Source organism: Prionailurus viverrinus, chromosome F1 (genome assembly GCF_022837055.1).
Source record: "Prionailurus viverrinus isolate Anna chromosome F1, UM_Priviv_1.0, whole genome shotgun sequence".
Classification (NCBI taxonomy): Eukaryota; Metazoa; Chordata; class Mammalia; order Carnivora; family Felidae; genus Prionailurus; species Prionailurus viverrinus.
Window position 1 is genome coordinate 40,539,066 of NC_062577.1, and position 20,389 is coordinate 40,559,454.

A 20,389-nucleotide genomic window follows, 5' to 3' on the forward strand; every position below is an offset into this window, starting at 1 on the left:
TGTTAGAGATAAGTGAATCAGCTGTACATAACTGAAATGTAACCCGATTTCCCTTGCTCGTTGCCAAATGATGACACTTTTTTTTTCTCCATTCCTATGTGAAGCCCCTTCGTGAGCTTCAAATCAGATTTTGGGTAACATTGACCTTTGAAGAAAGCCCAAGTTTGTAATTCTTTTATTTATTTATTTATAATTTAAAAAAAATGTTTATTTATTTTTGAGGTAGAGAGAGACAGAGCGCGAGTAGGGGAGGGGCAGAGAGAGAGGGAGACAGAATCGGAAGCAGGCTCCAGGCTCTGAGCTGTCAGCACAGAGCCTGATCTGGGGCTTGAACTCACGGACTGTGAGATCATGACTTGAGCTGAAGTCAGACACTTAACCAACTGAGCCACCCAGGCATCCCTGGTTTCTTTTAGATTGGTTATCTTTCAGTAGTTCACTGAAATAAATACTGTAGTTGAAAAGAATCTGTTTCTAATAAAGATTTATGATTTAAAGTGAGAGCAGAGAGACTTTGCTTTCATATTGAAATGTGATTTTGAACTTACATTGAATTTTGGAGCCTGTTGACTTCATTGAGCAATTTGCCCACTTTGCCCACTTCACCCAGCTGTAAATTTCTGTTGCGAGGAAAGGCCTTGTAAATAATACAGTGCTTTATTGAAATTCAGTCACTTGTGAAACAGTAGGGCTTTTCTGGGATATTCACTGCAGACTTGAAATACACAGAGGATTTTATATTTGCTGATCTACTCTTTCGGTGGAATTTGTTTTCTGATTGATCTGTTCTCTGAATATCTAGAGTGGGTGTGATTCTCACTTTTTCTCTCTCTTTCTTGCACTTTCTCTGCAGCATTTAACATGCTGTGTATTAAGATGAAAATTTCTGTAACAGACATTTCAGATGATCCTCACAACAAGGCTGTGAGGAAGGTCTGGAGATGAAGAAACTGAGGGGTTTTTTTGTTTTGTTTTTGTTTTTGTTTTTTTTTTAGAATGAGTGATTTGTCCAAGATTAGTTGTCACTGACAGTTGGTAGAACAGATATTTCTGACTGGCCAGTTCTTGTTCTTTTCATCGTGCCACACACACGCGTTGGTGTCATATAGAATTTGCCCGTTAGTTTTTCTTAACACATTTTTCCTGTGAACATTAAATCTTTAAAACATTTTGTTTGTTCTTAAACGTGTGAACCTTGAAATAACTTCAGTTACGGAAAGGTAGTAAAAGTATTATAAAGAGTTCCAGATATTCTTTACTCAGATTCCCCAGATGGTAACATCTTCTGTAACCACAGTATAATGTTCAAAACCAGAAAATTGCACCAAAGTAATTTTGATTGATTGTCTGCTCTGACTTGCCCTTGCATTCGTGCTTGTGGCTGGTCAGCTCTGTTGATCCTCATATATTGAGTTACGTGTGTTATATTTAAAAGGGCAAATGAGAAAAGTGCTTTCCATGTACACCTTTGCAAGTGAGTTAAACCTTTTATTTTGATGGCTGCGAAATGCCATTAAAGTAAAGGTGGGTCTTTATGAATCATGTCTCCAAATCTCCACGTGTATACCAGTAAAATGAAATACGTGACAAACTTTGCGCTTATTTTAAAATTCCTTTGTACTTTGTAGTTTTCCCAGATAATTTCTTTTTGCTTCTAAATGTTTTAGCCTAAGTAAGGTAGTAAGGTTTTAGAACTACAAATGACAGTAATCAGATTGCTTTATTAAAGAAATGCTTCATCCGCATTGTCTGATAACTGATCTTTGAAAACCACTCTGGTCAGAAAGTGCTGTCTCAAACTTCTCAGTATCTCCATTTACGTATAAAATGATTGTAGAAATAATGCTGTTTATAATTACAGTTTTGAAATTGCTTGCTTTGTGCAAAACAATTGAATCATCAGACCATTGTAGGATCTGTATTCTTTTCTTTTCCCTGGCAGTCTTTATTATGTGAGGACGAGGTTTTCCGTAAGTGTCCTATCTCTGGACCTGATAGTAGCTAATGAGCCCAACCCTTGGTAGACTTATTTGGGAACCAAGGGTTACATATAACCTCACAAAATGAGAGTTCTAGGTTATTCAGTTCTCTACAGCTTGTTTTCCTGTTGGCTATGTTTTCATCTTCTGTTCTGCTTGAAAAATTTCCAAGTCCTTAAAGTACATTTCTCTCAGACTTAGAATGTTTCTCAGGTTACTGTTTTCTTTGCTATTTATTGCCTTTGAGAAAAACTTTATCTGCTTCCTCTTCCTTCTTAGGAAATGTTGATAGTAACTGGGGAAAATAAAACTTGTTAATTAAAAAAACTCTATATTCAGGTGGTGGGAATTTAAACCATGAAGTCATCATACACACTTAGAATGTAAGTTTACACGAGGTGCTATTGTGTACAAAGCAAATGGGGCAAAGTCCAGATTTGCAGATTTCATAACCCTGTATAACTTTAACAGTTGAAAACAAAAATTAAAGCCAGACTTTCTGTTTGTTTGTTAGTTTACAAGTTAGGCACATTTGCTCATAAGCACCTTTGGGAAGATACGGTAAAAATACTCTCCGTTATTTTTTGGTTGGAATCACTTTCGTATTAAAATTTGAACCCTTACTGTGAACATTTTTTTAGTTATTTTTCCTTTTCTCCCAGATTACATTTTGGTAACGTATCTTGAATATAGCCTGTCTTGGTCTTTGCCATTTTTACCAGTTTGGATTTTTCCCTTTTGGATGAGAGCCTTGTCCAGCCAACATGGAGAAGTACATCGTTAGGGACTAAACCTGGCTCCAGGGTTGTTTGCTGAGGTCCTTTTTATGTGGAAAGAATGGTTATTACCAGGGAAGGTTTTCCTTTTGTTTTACTTGCTATCCAGATGCTGCTCAGACTCTCGCTCTCGCACAGGATCACAGTATGGATATTCCAAGTCAAGACCAACTGAAGGTAAAATCACCACACGGTGACTTCTTTTGTTGTACAGAGTGGCCCCTTCTCTGTACCTGTGGATCTTGGGCTCCCAAGACCTTTCCCCGAATGTGGTAAGAATTTAATAAGAAAGGTTCTTGGGAGTTCACAGACCAGGGACAGAGTGAACCTTCTCTGTTCTGCCTATAACAGAGTTCCAGTCTCTGCATCTTTCTTTGGGATGTAGCACTTCTGATCTTCAGTTCCTCCAGTTGGATTTTCTTTGGGGTTTTTGTGTGTGCCTGTATGTGTGATGGTGTATGTACATAGGTGTTTGAGAAAACTGCTTTATTCGATTTTAACAGGCTTGCGGCAGTTAAATTCATGTCAGGCCGTTCTTAAAGCTTCCCCAGACCTGGGAGAATGTTATGATCATCTTGGTATATGCTGAGGGTTTCACATGTTTTCTGAACGATGCCTAATTTTATAGTCTAGAGGCTTTATAGCGATAGCCTGTTTTTAACAGTCGGTTTGGACCTTTTGTGCAGAGATTTTTTTTTCCCCCAGTTTTGGGGTTCTCCTAGTTCTGCTCACAGTGGGTTGAGGAGAGGTGTTGCCTTTATTTGATGACTGTTGTGAACTCCAGAGATCTCTTTCTTGTGCGTAACCCATTGTGCCGCACACTAACTGGTGAGCCAGAGTGGAACTGCTACATCCCCTGGTCTCAGTCATTTTTACTGCACTAATACACCTCTTTCCCTTTTTTCCAGCAAAGTTCAGAAGAAAGTTCCAGTTCTAGGAAAAGAATGGAAGAAGGCAATATACCTACACTGCCTACCTCACAACATAAATGCAGAAATTCTAGAGAAGGTAAGTTTTGGGTTAAGGCTATATACACTTATTTTTTTCTCTTTTTCATTTTTTTTTTTTTGTTGATGACTTCTAGAAATGGCATTTATTCATATTAAGCACTGGCTGTAATTGGGACCATTATATAAGCAACTCAAAATATAACGTACTTTCTTTGCATATGAAGTAGGAGGGGCATATGTCATACTTCTGTGTCTCATTCTTTTCTGAAAACGTTTTCTTTCCCCCAGTGACCATTATTAACTTGGAAGAGGATGGTAGTGCTCCTTTAGCAACCCGTGATTTCTGGGCTGGAGCCAGTCCCTTCCTTTGGCTAGTGTGCTAATAGAAGATAGCTACACATTTATCAGTTGGCTGCCTGGCGAGTCACCTGCCTTGGCCTTTTAAATCCTGTCACACCTGTATATGTTCAGTCTGGTTACAATTTTTACTTTTATTTGTCTGCTTGAGGCAGAGGCTAATTTTCATAGAGTTTTGAAGTTTGCAAAGATATGTACTTAGTATGTTAGAGCCGAGAATGAGCATCGGAAGTCTAGTAGTTCCTTTGCCCTCGGATGGTAGTCCTCAGCTCTTTGCCATCCATACTGGATATGCTATGGTCAAGTTAAACGAGTTAGTCGATATTTTGGAAGTTTCCCCCGTGCCCTGCTTTATAAAATATGTCCTAACATTTTTTCTACAAAGGTGTATACTGTCATAAATTACTCAGAGGTGTTTCATGGTCCGATAGTTTCTAGTCTTAGGCACCTGGCTCACACTTGGAGCAGTGGCAGGTTAGACCTCCAGCAACCTCCAGAGAGTGATGCTGCTGAAATTGTTTTCTTGTTTAAAATTGAAACAGTTTATCATGCAACTGAATTTTGGGCTGCCTGTTTACCTTGGAGCTTATTCTGTTCTGAATGGTATTAAATGTGTATTTTTTTCTATAACTGCAGGTCCTTGCTTATTTGCTACTCAGAAAGCTATTTGAAATATAAGAATAGCCAATTCAAGAGATTATATGTTGTTTGTGATGTAAACTTTGAGAATAAATAGCTTAGTATCTTCAGGAAAGTAGATAGAAAGGACAGACTTTTTATATGTGGAAAGTATATTTCTGTTCTCTTTACAAGAAGTTATAGAGCTTGAATAGATGAGAATAATTTTAATATGGTGCCATCTCAGGAATTTGGATTTTGATAATTCTAGTAATGAATAAGTAAAAAGTTGAACTTTCTCCTGAACTTAATGGGCAGGGATCATTATAATTTGTAAGTAGATAGGTAACCTTCTGTTCTGACAGAGATCTATTTATTACAAAAGTTGCCAAGCACGTGTACCTCAGGACATTTAAACACTTGTGGCTGCCATTGGCGTGCCTGGTGCATTGGGAGGAGTAGAGGAGAGTGAGAAAGTAGGAAAAGAGGAAAGCACAGCAAAAAAAGATTGGATGATGGGAAAGAAAGAAAAGAAGTTCTTGTGGTAGCAACAGACTTATGTTAGTAACCACCTTGAATGCCATTTGGATGTACAAAGCAACATCTCTTACTTGGAATATGTGGGGCCTTCTTATGTTTTGGATTTGTAATATTTCTTGATTTTAGATAGTTCCAGGAGAGCCCATTGATCTAGAAAGGACATACTTACTTGGATAACCTTGAGTTCAGCATTTTATGATGGTTGTTACCTGTCAAAACGTGAGTTAGTGAGAAACATTTCCTGAATATGTGGTAGCAGTGAGACTGCCTTGTCAACCTTGTGAATGCGCATTCCGGTCTGGGCTGCCTTGGTTCTGTCTCAAGTCGGACCACCATGCCACCACCATTTGCAGTTCAATGGATGGAGCCATTATCAGGCATCATGTGCTACAGCGAGTCATTCTTTAGTTATCGCTGTGGTAAGAATGTTTAACATGCGAATAATGACCATTTTGAAATCCTCTAAGAGCACTGTTGTTTGGATGCTTTCAGAGTTTAGATTTCTTGATAAATGATCCATCTACTTCTGGTGTCATTACTTACCAATGAATGAAGCCTAAATAGGAGGTTTGGCTCTGCCACTTTTGTACTGGGTGTAGACATGTCTTTTTATCTGTCTTAGAAAGAGATTGTAAGTGTTACAAACCGAGTTTTGATTCTTAGTGTTGTGTACATAGTTACCATTCTTTTCGTTTGACCGCTGTAGGTGAAGACTTCATAAAAAACTTAACCCAAGGTGAGACCTCTAAGCTGGACCTTGGGTTTGAGGAGTGGGATATAGCCGGACTGCCTTGGTGGTTTTTAGGAAACCTGAGGAACAACTATACACCTAGAAGTAATGGCTCAACTGATTTACAGACAAATCAGGTAAATGTCACATTTGAAGAGGAACTTTTTGTTTTCTTTTGAAAGAGTAACATCCTTGGTTGCTCTTGACCACACATTGCATTCTGTAAGAATTCTCATTCAGTGCCACGACTTTAAGCACCATCTGTGTGCGCCTGATGCTCAAATCTGTATCTGCAGCCCTGACCTCTTCTCTTAAATGCCCACCTTCTATATTCAGCTGCCTACTCACCACCTTCACTTAGATGATCTGACATTTAACATGTTCAAACCAGATTTTTCTTTTAATTTTTCTTTTTCCCCAAACATTCCTATCCAGCCTTTCTTTTTTCACAAGTCTACCTTCTATCCAGTAATTCTAGCCAAATCCAAAGGGCTATCCTTGATTTCTTTCTCTGTCATATGCCGCATTCACATTGTCAGCTCTTTACCCAAAACATATCCAAAATCTAACCCCTTTTATTACTTCCGGTGTCATACCCTAACGCGAGCCATAATTATTCTCTTCCTTTATCTTATTTTATATTCTCCATTGCACTTCTCGCTTTGTAAAACTGTTACTCTGTTTCATTTTATGTATCTCTTGTCTGTTTACCCCTACTGAAATGTAAGTCCAGGGCTTTTGCATCATTTACCACTCTATTCTGTTACCTGGTACTTAGAACAGTATCTGACACGTAAAAGGCGTTTCGTGAGCATTTGCTCAGTAAATGAATGGGTATATTATAGTGGCAAAATAATAAGTTTTCTTTTAGGAATATTGGAGAAAAGCATGTCATAAAATATCCATAGTTGAATGTGGAAAGAAAGTTATATTTAAAGTTGTTTGGGAATTCAGAAAGAAGATTTGAGTTACTGTCAGTATTTCTCATATTTTAATAAACATTATTGACTGTCAAGGAAATGATGTACCACAGTTAATAGAATGTCTTCTAGGTTCTCAGAATACCACCTTTGGAAAGGAGTTGAGGGAATGGATTCTATTTAGTTGAGCAGCTATGAGTCTTTAGCCTTTAAGCTCTTTAGTACCATTTCTCAAGTGTTATACTTGAGTTACTGTTAAAGTAGAGAATTCTTTGCCAGACTCCTTTATATCCACTCGTGAGTTTATACATAGTAGATGCGAAGTAGATGTCTGTGGAATGAATAGATGTCCGTCGAAGAAAGAGGCAAGGTGTTCTTTGGAGATGTGTAAGGACATTGAGTTTTGGGTTCATTTTTATTGGTTCAGCATCACTGATAAGTGTCTGACTATAAACCTTTTTTTCTACTAGGATATAGGTACTGCCATTGTTTCAGACACCACAGATGATTTGTGGTTTTTGAATGAGTCTGTATCAGAGCAATTTGGTGTGGGAATCAAAGTTGAAGCCGCAGATACTGAACAAACAAGTGAAGAAGTAGGGAAAGTAAGAGACAAAAAGGTATGTTTGGAAACATTTCGCCTTGTTTGTATCTACGTGTACCTAGCATAATCTGTTCAGGTCTGGTATCCCAACCCTTTTGTACAACAGATGACTCACATAATTCCCCCCCTTTAATTTCTTTTTTTAAAGTTTGTTTATTTTGAGAGAGAGGGTGCGAGGGGGGGGGGGAGAGAGAGAGAGAGAGAGAGAGAGAGAGAGACAGAGAGAGAGAGACAGAGAGAGGGAGAGAGAAAGAGAAAGAGAAAGAGAGAGAAAGAACTCTAAGCAGGCTCCATACTGTCAGCATAGAGCCTGACGTGGAGCTCTATCCCGTGAACCGTGAGACCATGACCTCAGCCGAGATCAAGAGTTGGATGCTTAACCAGCTGAGCTTTTTACTCATTACTTTTTCATGTTTTCCTGTATCCAGTTTTAAGAGTCACATTAAGTTAACCAAGGCTGTCTTAAAAACAGAATAGGACTGTTTGGGTGAAACTCCTCCTCCTTTAGAAGCAATAAGCTGCCCTTTCCTGCTTGTCTGATCTCTCACTGTGGAGTTGTTTCTTTAGGAGACCTTTCTTTGCTAACAAGGCAACGTTCTAAATGGCCACAGCAGCCTGTAGGGAAAGAAATTCTTATTTCTTGGACATCTCCGTGTCTTTCATAGCCATTTATATGTAAATGGAAATAGATGAGTTCTCCCTACATATTTTAGAGTTTAAATAAGGGGAAAGAAGAGAGAACTCCAAATACACATGGCGTGAGCACACCAAGATGAAGCATGTGCTCAAGTCTCAAAAGAAATTGGACACCAGATCCAGTGTCCCAACATTGACAAGATTCTCAGTAAACATTCATTGAATAAATGTAGCAAAACACACACCCTGAATAGGGTCATTTTTTTAATTCAAGGGATTTTCATAGTAATTTGGGTTCCTGAAGGATATGCTGGTGTGGTTGTAGGCAGATAGATGCTTAGGTCCTGCTAGCCTAGTTGTATGTTGGCAGCATTAGAAGGGACTACAAGTGGCTTGAAGGAAGACAGAGGGGACATTTAGAAACTTCCATGGAGAGAGGTGGGACTTAGAATACTTGAACTTGCATGAGAAAGTTGCTATACTGAGGTCCCTAATTGAATCATAATTGGTTTTATTCCATTTACCAGATCACAAAGTAGGGTGTTGTTAGAATTTTAAATTCCAAATTTTAAAATTTAGAAGACACTTCCCACATTTCTTGACTTTCTGTGTCCTGATCCATGGGCATGTTGTTACAGGGCAACCACAGTATCACTTAACTAGGTTTACTTTTGAATATGAGAAGTAAAACTTTGAAATACTTTGTTTTCATTCTTGACATCTCAGTTCCTTATTTTATATAGTACTCTTCACTTTCGTTTTCTCGTGTAATTCTGAATGCCTACCTAGATTCCCAACATAAAAAAATCACATTTGGGGCGCCTGGGTGGCGCAGTCGGTTAAGCGTCCGACTTCAGCCAGGTCACGATCTCGCGGTCCGTGAGTTCGAGCCCCGCGTCGGGCTCTGGGCTGATGGCTCAGAGCCTGGAGCCTGTTTCCGATTCTGTGTCTCCCTCTCTCTCTGCCCCTCCCCCGTTCATGCTCTGTCTCTCTCTGTCCCAAAAATAAATAAACGTTGAAAAAAAAAAAAAATCACATTTAATGATTTGTAGCTTTTCTACTCTGATATTGTTTATTTTCATTAAAGTCATACATTTGGGCGCCCTCTTCTATTTGGTGACCTTTCTGGGTACTTTTTAATCATTTCTTCCACTAAAGTTCCGGCTGGGTGCATCTAGAATCATTTAAGCTATTTTCTTTCTAAGTGCTAGTGATGGAGGCAGAGTGTAGTTTTAAATTGAAGCTCTTCTGTCTTTTTTGCTCTCAGGTTATAACCTCCTGTAAACTAGGTGAACCTCACTAATGAGATGTCTTTGCCCTCATAGGCGATTGAAGTGGGAAAAAATGATGACCTTGAGGACTCCAAGTCCATAAGTGACGATACTGATGTAGAAGTTACCTCTGAGGTAGGGGTATCTAGTAAAAGAGCTGTTTTGCACCCCCCGCGTCTCCCAGTGTGTACGTTCCAGCACTGCACTTGTGTTGAAGAAGGCCATTTCCCCCATTTCTATCTCCCTTTCCTTGACGTTAAGACATGTTGGCTTCTTTATATTTTGTTACAGGTTTTTATTGGAATTTGGAGAAAGGGCGACTTAAGTGCCTGTCTGTATGCCTTTCTCCCCGCTGACGAAATTCTTTGGACCTGATGCAGTGGACACACAGAGTTGTTCAGAATAGTCCTGCACTGCTTTCCCCACTAGCCACCCCTCTGTAATCGTAAAGGTAGACTTATAAGCTATCTAAAATTCTTTGTCAAGTACAAAGATCATATTTTCAGTGCTTTGTTAGAAATCGACAAATGGAAAATGGCTTAATTTCCACACAGGTTTATGTTAATGGAGGGCTAGTAAATGAAAATGGAGTATTAAGCTGGAAAGGTAATAGGTATGGATTTGTCACCAAATGACAACTCAGGTTTAGACTCAGATGTATACCTTTTCTCTTTTCATGCTGGTTCCCCATTTTCCTTTTAGTGCTTCCCTTGGCTAACCCACCGTGGGAAGAAGGGTGGTGGGGGAAGGACAGGGGAGGAGAGTTTACAGTTTGCTGCTTGGGGATAGAAAAATGGTATGTTGTCTTTGGTTGATCCTCCCCAGCTCCTGGCTTGCCACTGTTGCCCATTATGGTAATTGACTGCAAATTATCTGTCCGTGTATAGCTAAGTAATAAAGTAGAATATATTGGTCCGTTAAGGGTTCTTGACCATAATACCAATAGCAGAGATAAGTGTTTCCATCGTCATCAGACTTCTTTGGCTACTTGGGCCCAGAAAATCTATTAAGCAAATAGACTGTATTTTATCAAATCAAAGATGCCATTGAATTGAATAAGCCCTATTATTTTATGTACTACTAAAAAAGAAAAAATGATGCCAGTTAGACTGTGACACACCATCAGTTATGAATTCCAAATCTTTACGAAGCCCCTTTGAGTATCTGGATAGCATTTCAGATGAGATGTGAGGATCTTAAGCCGGCAAGAGTGTTGTGAGGCTCCCTGAAGACCACCCAGTTTAACAGATGGTCGCGTCCCTGCCTCTTGGCCCATGATATTGAGTTACGACTTCTAAACTTGAAGTGTGTGGCCTTTGTTCTGAAAGTAATCAAGTCTGCCTGTGTCCAGTCATTGATCCTGTCAGAGCCAGGCAATTAGCCACATTAAATACCCTTGACTTGTTCCAGGTAGCTACCTTTGCATGAAGCAAGGCATTTAAAATTCATTGAGCTTCAGTATCTCCTAATTTGGTATCTACTAATTTGGGTATGGAGAAGTAGGAAAAAAGTTACGGGCATCCAAGGACAAGAACGTTCATTTTTCAGAGGGTATGGTTTAGGCGTGTAGTTAGCTAGTGAGAGACCATGAGTAAATTTAGTAGTTTTCAAATCTCATTTTAATTTTAGCTTCCTTTTTTTGCCAAATTTTATATTTCTTAATTCGTGGGAAAGAATGAAAGTGTTCTCTTTGCTTCATTCTTTAGCTTCTTGCTCAGTAAGAGAGTTAAGTTGTACAAAGAAATGAACTAAAAAGAAGGCAGCAGGGAAAAGCCAGCAATCAAAATTCCATCCAGATGAGATAGAATGCCAAAATAATGAATTTAACTTTCTTAAAGATAGCTATATAAATCTTGACTTGAAAATGGCGGTTGTGTCACTATCATTGTAAAACTTGTCAAGACTTTCTTCCACGTGGCTGTGGAATTTGCTCATATGCGAGGCTAGACCACCGATGGGGAATGTCCGGACTCTCACCAGCTTAGTGAGATGATGAGCCAGGGCCTACCCTCCCTTTTCCTCAACTTCATGTTTGCCACGGAGTGAGTGTTAATTGGCTGCACTTGTCTTTGTAGGATGAGTGGCAGTGTACTGAGTGCAAGAAATTTAACTCTCCAAGCAAGAGGTACTGTTTCCGTTGCTGGGCCTTGAGGAAGGATTGGTATTCAGATTGTTCTAAGTTAACCCATTCTCTCTCCACGTCTGATATCACTGCCATACCTGAAAAGAAGGAAAATGAAGGAATTGATGTCCCTGATTGCCGAAGAACCATATCAGCTCCAGTTGTTAGACCTAAAGATGTGTATACAAAGGAAGAAAACCCTAAACTTTTTGATCCCTGCAACTCAGTAGAATTCTTGGATTTGGCCCACAGTTCGGAAAGCCAAGAAACCATATCAAGCACGGGAGAACAATCAGATAACCTTTTTGAACAGAGAACAGATACAGAAAGCATGGAAGATTGCCAGAATCTCTTGAAGCCGTGTCGTCTGTGTGAGAAAAGACCACGAGATGGAAACATTATTCATGGGAGGACGGGCCATCTTGTCACTTGTTTTCACTGTGCCAGAAGATTAAAGAAGGCTGGTGCTTCATGCCCTATTTGCAAGAAAGAGATTCAGTTGGTTATTAAGGTTTTTATAGCATAGCTAACTCAGCGAGTTGCAGGAAATATTACCAGGGCTAGGTCATGTTTCAAAATGTCAGTATTGAGCATCTCTACTCAGTGTAGCCCATTACATCTGTTTATTTATTTGGGTAAACATCTGTGTTCCCCAACATTTTTGCTTCTAAACTTATATGGAATTTGAGAATGCGTTCTTTAGAACTAGGTTGCCAATTTGGGGGATGCTGTTAACATGAAAAGATACGTTAACCACTTCATTCTCTCCTCAAAGATGAGGATCTGGGAGAAAGCAACTGGCAGTACTAACAAAAATACATTAATTCGCTCACTTACCAAATTATTTGAAGATTTACTATTTCTTTAGTTAATTGTATTCCCCATTCTTTTTTTCTGTTAGGGAATGTTATTAGGCATTAGGATCCAAGGTGGCTATTAGAAAAATACTAAAGCTAACAAAAGAAATAATAATAAATTTGATTAGTCAAGGTATGTAATGCTATATAGATTGTTGCAGTCAGGCTGCACGATTCAGATAAGCTAAAAGAAAAGTCTTGATAAACAAGCGCTTTCTTCCATGTGTGCCTAGAACAATGGTATGGAGCATTTTTGCTAACATACTCCTAAAAGGATTTTGAAAAAGTATATGTAACCTTTTGCACATTTTACACCATGAGGTATATAATTAACAGACAAAGTTTCCTCTCTGGTGAGTTGTAGACCTCTGAGTAGCCAGCCTAAAACAAGCAATGGAACATTTCTGTCTCCTTAGAATGTTTCCCTTGTTCGTCTTTCCAAGCAGTTCCCCCTCCATTTCGTGCCTCTCATTCTAGGTTAGCTGTCCTTTTGCACATGTTTAGTGTGACATCTAAATTTTAAAAATACCTTTAAATACTTAGAAAGGGTACCCTATCCGATACATTGTATATGTGCCTTAAAAATATTTTTCTCAAAGCCTTGGAGCTGTAGGTTTCGTTGATTAAAGTTATAGAAAAAGTCCTGTCATATAAAGTAGCAAAGCTGTTCTCATTTTAAAATTCATCAGCCAAATCAGATTTCACTTTCAGTCAGAAAATGTTTGACTTTATTTTTAAAAATAAATGCAGTAACACATTTCTGGCACAACCGTCTCAATTTCAGTTCTAAGGTAGGTAAGGCATAGAATTTTTAACCTAAGCTCCCTTTGCTTTACTCTGTCCTCATTATCTTCTGAGAATCCTCTGGAGGTTTTTTGTTGTTCTTTTATTTGATGCCTCTAGAGGTTTTTTACATTCTGAGGCAATGCCCCATAGTAAGATTCTAGATGGGTGAGAGGCAGCCTTTCCTTTGGAAATAGGGAGTTATGGCGGTTGTGAAAAGGATATTAAGAAAAATGGTAGATCTGAAGAAGCCTTATCTGAGCACATTAATCTTAGGACAGTACAAATGGAAGTTGAAGACCTTTAAGCTGATGTCTTTATACCTATCCCTGCCTGCTTTCTCCATGGAAAAATCTTGAAGTATGCCCAGGGGTATGCATATGAGATTTTGGGGACGAGGGCCCTAGAATTAACAAATTTACTGATCCAAAAAATTACCTGGGTTGCTTGTTAAAACAGCCCAAGTTTAAAAAAACAAACAAACAAAAAAGCCAAACTCAAACCCCCCCTCCCCCCACTTTGCCCTGGAGTTTCCATTTGAACATGTGTTCCTGGAAGCTGATTCAAGTGGTCCACAGACCACACTTTGGGAAGCCCTGCCCTAGAAGGAAGGGTTTTCCCAGTTACAAGAAGTAGAATGAACGAGATCATTTTTAGCAGCATATTTAGTTTTCTGAGGGGGAGTTTTGTTAAAAGTTCTAGAATTTTAAAACTAGAATGCACTCATATACTCAAGCCCCTGTTATTTTGCACTTGAGGCTAAGTTTAAGGTTAAATGACTGTCAAAAGTCACAGCTAGTGATGGAGCTATTACTAGAATCTAGGTGACTTGTAGTAAATCTCTAAACCATGCTCGCTCCCTTGTCATTGCTTGTTAAATATATAAAGTGGGATGCTTCTCGAATTGTGGTAGCTCATCATCCTAAAATACTGCAGAATGTGACTTGCAGCCAAACTAGGACTTTAGAGAGAGTAATAACTTTTAACACTTTTCTCCCCAAAGAAAAAGGCCCTATAAATGTCAGGCTTTCTTATATAATCAGATGTCCTCCCACAGGGAGGACAGATAAAGGTGCAGAGGAGCCTGATCCATTGTCTCCAGTATTGTTCCTTCTTGGGGAAGGAAGTTAAGTTCCTGGCTCTCTCTAGGCATCAGGGACAAGGGTTTGTTTTCCTTCTAGAAGTAGAACGAGTCCTTTGAGTTTAGTGTTTTGTTAAACTATGGTAAATGCTCCACCACTCCTGCAATTTAAATGACTTTTTCCCCTATTTTCTCTCAAGTACTACTCTCTTCATAATAGTTTGAAAGCCCTCAGTTTTGTTTGATTTTTGCCGGTTCGGCGCTTTTGCAAATGGTAACTTAAAGGAGGGACAGGGAGAGTTGGGGATCTGCACTTGTACCCTCTGATTCCTCTTACGAAAAGTCGCAGGTTTTTTTAGAAAATTAAAAAATTGGAAAATTTTGTGTTTGTAGATATTTGATGCCAGTTTTGGTACATCCTTGCCTAGCACAGGATCCTCTTTTGCTGCTCAACTTTCCTTCTCCCCCTTGCTCGCCTGGGTTTTATACTGTCCCCGTTACCACGAAATACTTTGCTTAGAACATCCCAAGCTGTATGTTTGAGCTGTGAGTGGTAGAATAACCTAGGCTCGGGTTTCCTGGATCTCTGATGAGAGCCGAGAGCCGTGCGACTGACTGCAGCTGTTACAGAGAAACGAGTGATGGTATCTGCAGGAGGAGGCAGCTGGTATTTCTTGGTAGCTTATCTGAAATCCGGGATGCCGCTTCCCCTGCAGATTGTTTCCTTCATCCCGGATCCCTATCCTGTGTAATCACCCCTGGGAGTGGAGGATAGCAAGTAGGACTTGTCATTCCTTGGGGTAGAATGGGTGAAGAGTCCTGCAAAGGGCCACATCACGCTATCAGAGCAGTTCGTTACCTGCATCTTGATTTGTTTTTGGTTTTGTTCTTTTTTTTTCCATGCTACTGCGGTACAGGTATGTTTTACTCACTGCCGGTAAAGCAAGACATAGTTTGTATGTGAAGTCTTCATAGTTTTACTTCTGCCAGGTAAATTCCTAATTTCCAAACACTACTATTTATCTTTTAGTTGTATTTAGGGTGGACAGTGTGCTCTGGTGTTCTGGAAACAGTGCCAGTTTACCGCTCTTTTTTTAGCAGCCCGTCTGATTTATCTCCTTTTCTCCCTTTTCACTCCCAGATGCTTGAGTGGAAATCTTGATTGTGAGGAGGGATCTCTTAAAGTGGGTGCCAGTGGAGTTTAACTTTTCTGCATCATGCCATAGATTTGTGATCAATGAAATCATACCATATTAGCACCAAATTTCTGTTTCTTTCTTTCTTTCTTTCTTTCTTTCTTTCTTTCTTTCTTTCTCTCTCTCTCTCTCTCCCTCTCCGTCTCCCTCTCCCTCTCCCTCTCCCTCTCCCTCTCCCTCTCCCTCTCCCTCTCCCTCTCCCTCTCCCTCTCCCTCTCCCTCTCCCTCTCTCTATGTCTTTCTGTCTTTCTGTCTTTTTCTTTCTGTCTTTCTAAGTAATCTCTATCCTCAACGTGGAGCTTCAACTTCTGACCGAGACCAAGTTGCATGCTCTACTGACTGAGCCCAGCCAAGCGTCCCGGCACCAAACTTCTTATTTTAATTACCATTATTAATATTTATGATCAGGTTACCCTGGACAGAAAATTCAGAGCAAAAGTGACAAATCTTAAGAAACAATGAATTTTTAGGTTACAGCTAAAAATGTCTCCTGTCTCATTAACTCCCTGTACTTGCACTGTACTTACAATATTTGCTATGCTTTTGTATTAAATACTTAAATCAGACTTGATAAAAATCTTAAGACCAATGCATATTGCCATTTTTTCGTAGTCCATCTATGGAATATCATAGGTTCTCGGTCCTAGGCTTGAACAATGGGTCAGCGTCTAGCCAAGCCAGCCTACAAACTGCCATGAACTTTTCTAATATAAGATGGAATCACTGCCAAGCATTTGAAATATGCAGTTTTGTTTTAATAATAATTTATGTATATTTAGGTGTATATAATGCTTTGTAGGACATTGTTTTATTTGTGACAATTTTTAGTGGTCAGGATCATTTGTAACCTTTTTTTTTTTTAATGTCAACTCAATGCAATATTTGGCTCCTTTGAAAAGTCATTAATGAGAAATTGGTGAATGCTAGATCTTGGGTTCTGCAGAAGTATTGTGTTATCTCTTGGTTCTCTTTAGAAAGGAGGAAACTTGTTAACCAGTTATTTGCAGCCCCCCCCCCCCGCCCCGAGAGTTATGTGAACTTTGAACTATATGCCTTTAGATACTGTGAATCTGTTGTTTTCCATTTAGCCAAGTATCTACTTAAATTGTTCATCAGAGCCCTAAAGAAGAATTTACTTTGATGGTTCTCTTCATTCATGGGTGTGTATATATGTATGTACATACGCTATCAAGACTGCTAATGCCTTTGCTGAAAATGGCTATAAAATAGGAAGTAGCTGTGTTTAGGATCTGCACTTCAAAGAGAAAAAACCCGTAAGCTCTCCCCTGTGCCAAAAGCAAAATGTGCAATGTTTACAAATGTCTGGAATTTTGCACTGCTGTAGGGTATGCTGAGGTTACTTTGCTGGAATTGTCCGGAAGGTGATTAATGGAGTTGCAGTTCAGCGTATGAGGAGAGATACTGAGGGTCTGCAGCTGAACTGAGGTAGTGGTTCAAGTGACTCCCTGGCCTAACTTGGGGACAGTTTTTCCAGACTGCTTTGGGACATCCTTTCCGTGGACAGAGCTTTCCTCGGTCACCATTGCTACATTCGTCCTTTACAGGAGCCGCCAGATCTCTTCTCACCTGTGGGAGATTGTATCCTAAGCATTTTGAGATCTTTTGATAGAATGAACGTGCAATCCCAAGTAATGCCGTTACTGGTGCGTGTGACCTTGTTAAAGAAAATACAACCTTAAAAAACACTCGGGTTTACTGTACCTCCATCAGAGCCTTTTGAATGACTGAAAATGTTACAGAGAAGTGTATCTGCAGAAAGAAGTAGCTGATATCTCTTGGTAGCTTATCCGAAATCAAAGATGTTGCTTGTCCTGCAGATTGTTTTCCTTTATCCAGGATCCTTATTTGATACCTTCTGGGAACATAGCACAGCAAGTGAGAGTCCTCATTTCTTGGGGTAGAATGGGTCAGGGATCTTGAAAAGGGTCAAGTGCTATAGAGTAATTCCTGTGTCAGAACAGTCGCTATCATTCGGCAAATGCTTTCTTGAAAGTTGGCATAATCACTAGAACACTGACACCTATCAGAACACCTAATGTCTTATCTTAAGGCTTTTTTTTTTTTTTTTTTTTTTTAACAGCTACCTTGATGTCCTACCTTTCCTCTTCCTTCTTCCCTTACTGTTGCTCTTTTTTCCTCAGAGTTCAAAGAGGTCTGCTTCTGGATACTGCTTTTATACCAAAGGCCTTCTGTATCACCCCTGGGTGGTTGTAACTACAGTGATCTTTAGATAAGATTCCTCTTTTCCAGTCAGTCTGGGGGAGTGTTTCTGTTGGAGAGTTAGGTGGCAGATTCTAGCAATCAGGAGGGGAAGCTGTGACATCAGAGCTACTATCTAATAAAAAACAACTCGTAGTTTAGGCTTCCTTTGCGTCCATGATGGGAGAACAGGGAGGGCAGTCAGTGCCACTGTTGTCTCTGCACTAAGAGATTGAGGCCAGCCTTCCCCTTTCCTGCAGGACTTTTTTCTCCTTCAGTTTGCCTTGCTTTTTCACTTCCTTTTAAAATAATCAAAATGTCTCCTTTTGGGGTTTTTTTCTTTCCTCCTTTTAAAAATAATAGAAAATGTTTTAAAAGGGGAATGAAATGTTTCTGGCCTCCTCAGCACTTGGCAAGGTAGAAGTTGTAAGCAGCCTTTGAACAGGACTCTGTCCTTAGTCTGTAGGCACTATTACGTGCCTTTTGGGTAGAGATAAGGAGTGAGATCATTCCACCCTCTGTGGTCCTGGTCTTGACCTTCTTAAGCCTCAGTTTTTCCCATCTGCAAAATGAATACTTGTACTACCCTTCTTCTACCTCATAGTTTGTTATGGAGATAAAGGATGCGGGAGCAACCTAACCTGTAAATTGCTTTAAATAAGATGTTCAGAATTGTTATACCAAGCTCTGGGGTATGTATTCAGAATACCTCATGTTCTGGAAGCCGAGCACAAGCTCCTCTCTATGCCTGCCTAGCAGAGCCTATGTTGCTTCCTTATACCCATGCCTCTAGCCCATCTATTCTTTCCTTGCTATGAAGCTCTTGACTAGAAAAGAGGCCATCTCTAGGTTCTGAGAGAAGTGTGTGTAAATTTGGATAGTAGATACAACTGCCACGCTATGGTCTTGATCCACGAAAATTTTCTACGTGCACTTGAGTAGGTGGCCTAAAATGCACTGCCAATACACCGAAAACATGCAGTTTTCCAAATAACATATCTCATCAGGTAGCATAACCGACAGGAGTGTAGCCAATGTGCTTGCATCGCGTGGAAGGAAAAAAGCAACTTTAAGTAACTGAATGTGGCCAGCTTAGTAAATGGGGAAAGGAGACAGCTTCATGTGTTCTCATCTAGTCCTTTTAAGCGCCAATAAAATAGCTCTGTATCTTTTTGGTTTTTGCACTCTGTAATGCTTTTAATCCCTGTTGATTCTGTTGTGCCTTTTTGTGTATTAAATATTTTTCGTTTTGCCGTTGTGGTGTCATTATTGGGGAAATTTGTATATAACAGAATCTCACTTTTTGTTTTTATATGCAGTCTTCTGTCTGATTTGGGGACGGAGAGAATAGAATTTGCTATAGAAGTTGCTGTACTTAATCAGTAGTGACTTTGATAGTTTCCACCATTCACCTATTAGAGTATTGTATTTCAGTTTTAGGTTCCCAGTCCTTCAGTTTCTTTTTAAAAAAAAAATTTTTTTTAACATTTATTCATTTTTGAGACAGAGCATGAACGGGGGAAGGTCAGAGAGAGAGGGAGACACAGAATCCGAAATAGGCTCCAGGCTCTGAGCTGTCAGCACAGAGCCCGACGTGGGGCTCGAACTCACATACCGCGAGATCGTGACCTGAGCCGAAGTCGGACGTCCAACCGACTGAGCCACCCAGGCGCCCCAGTCCTTCAGTTTCTTTCTGAAACTGAAAAGATTTTGCAGAGTTGCTTTGAACCTTGAGCTAGTTAGGTCAAGTGGAATTTCCCCAACTATAGCCCTTGAGAATTAGAGAATGTATCATACCTGCATGTCTAGGGTGATTTGAGACAAGCCTGCCTTCTAGGCACCAGTCTGTACCTGACTCTTCTGAGCCCACGACTAAATCGCCTTGTCCGTCTTTGCTACTGGAGAGATTTCAAATGGTGAGGTGACAGATTTGCCTCTACTGAGTTGACGGAGACATGCTAGGTGCAGGCTTCTATTTTGTGTTTCGGATTGGGGCTAGTTCAAGAGGTAGTGAGGGTTTGTCACAAAGTACACATTGATTTATCACTTCCATGCCTAATGTTTGCTGAGGTTTTTAGATTGGGGGGATTCTAGCCCTCCTTGGAAAGCTAACGAAACTTAGGAAATTCTTATAAAAAAGCACAACATTTTACGTTCATTTTCAGTAGCTTCATTGAAACCGCTGCTCTGTGGCCCTCCTGTTCTGTTCTTTTGAGGGATATCACGAAAACCTGTCCACCAGAGAGCTTGCTAGCCCACGTTCTCAGAAGGTCATGTCCTCCCAGCTGGGACCGTTAAGGTGAGTGAAACTCGGGTCAGTTGTCCTGAGCTCAGGGCCACTGCAAAACAGACACGGATTGGTGTATGCTGCACAGTTGTTGGGGGCACACTTCGTAGGCTGTCTTATCTAGAGTTATGTAATATGTACCTGTATGAGGAGCTCCTGGGGGTGTGGGGTGATACTGGAAATACTGGGGATAGCATTTAAAAATGAAAAAAAGAGGAAGAGCATCAGAGCCAAGGATGAAGCCAGTTTCCGTGTCCAACCCTTTCCACGTTTTGTGACCCCTTTATAAGGTACTTTGTATGGATTCCAACTGCATAACATGTTTTGTTTCCTGGATTTTTGCATCCTACTTAACCTGGTGCTGCAAGCTGAATCATTGTCGAATGTAGTCTGGGGCTAGAGTAAGGCGAGCTGAAGCTAGTCACTGATTCAAATTGCCATTTGCAGACGAATGCCTAGTTG

The 20,389-nt window shown here is 40.0% G+C and overlaps 1 protein-coding gene across 3 annotated transcripts in view; it reads left to right on the forward strand.

The window, feature by feature from the left end:
• The window catches only part of MDM4 (MDM4 regulator of p53), a 44,567-nt gene extending 25,674 nt beyond the window's left edge, over nucleotides 1–18,893 (forward strand). For 2 of the 3 annotated variants that reach the window (XM_047840228.1, XM_047840229.1), the window contains exons 6-11: nucleotides 2,865–2,932; nucleotides 3,664–3,763; nucleotides 5,927–6,087; nucleotides 7,341–7,490; nucleotides 9,436–9,516; nucleotides 11,457–18,893. In XM_047840228.1, the coding sequence (XP_047696184.1) occupies nucleotides 2,865–2,932; nucleotides 3,664–3,763; nucleotides 5,927–6,087; nucleotides 7,341–7,490; nucleotides 9,436–9,516; nucleotides 11,457–12,029 (1,133 nt within the window). In that variant the 3' untranslated portion in view covers nucleotides 12,030–18,893. Of the gene's footprint in view, nucleotides 1–2,864; nucleotides 2,933–3,663; nucleotides 3,764–5,926; nucleotides 6,088–7,340; nucleotides 7,491–9,435; nucleotides 9,517–11,456 lie in introns of those variants that run through there. The other variant, XR_007148091.1, reaches the window with a different exon arrangement.
• The last annotated feature ends 1,496 nt before the right edge of the window (nucleotides 18,894–20,389 follow it).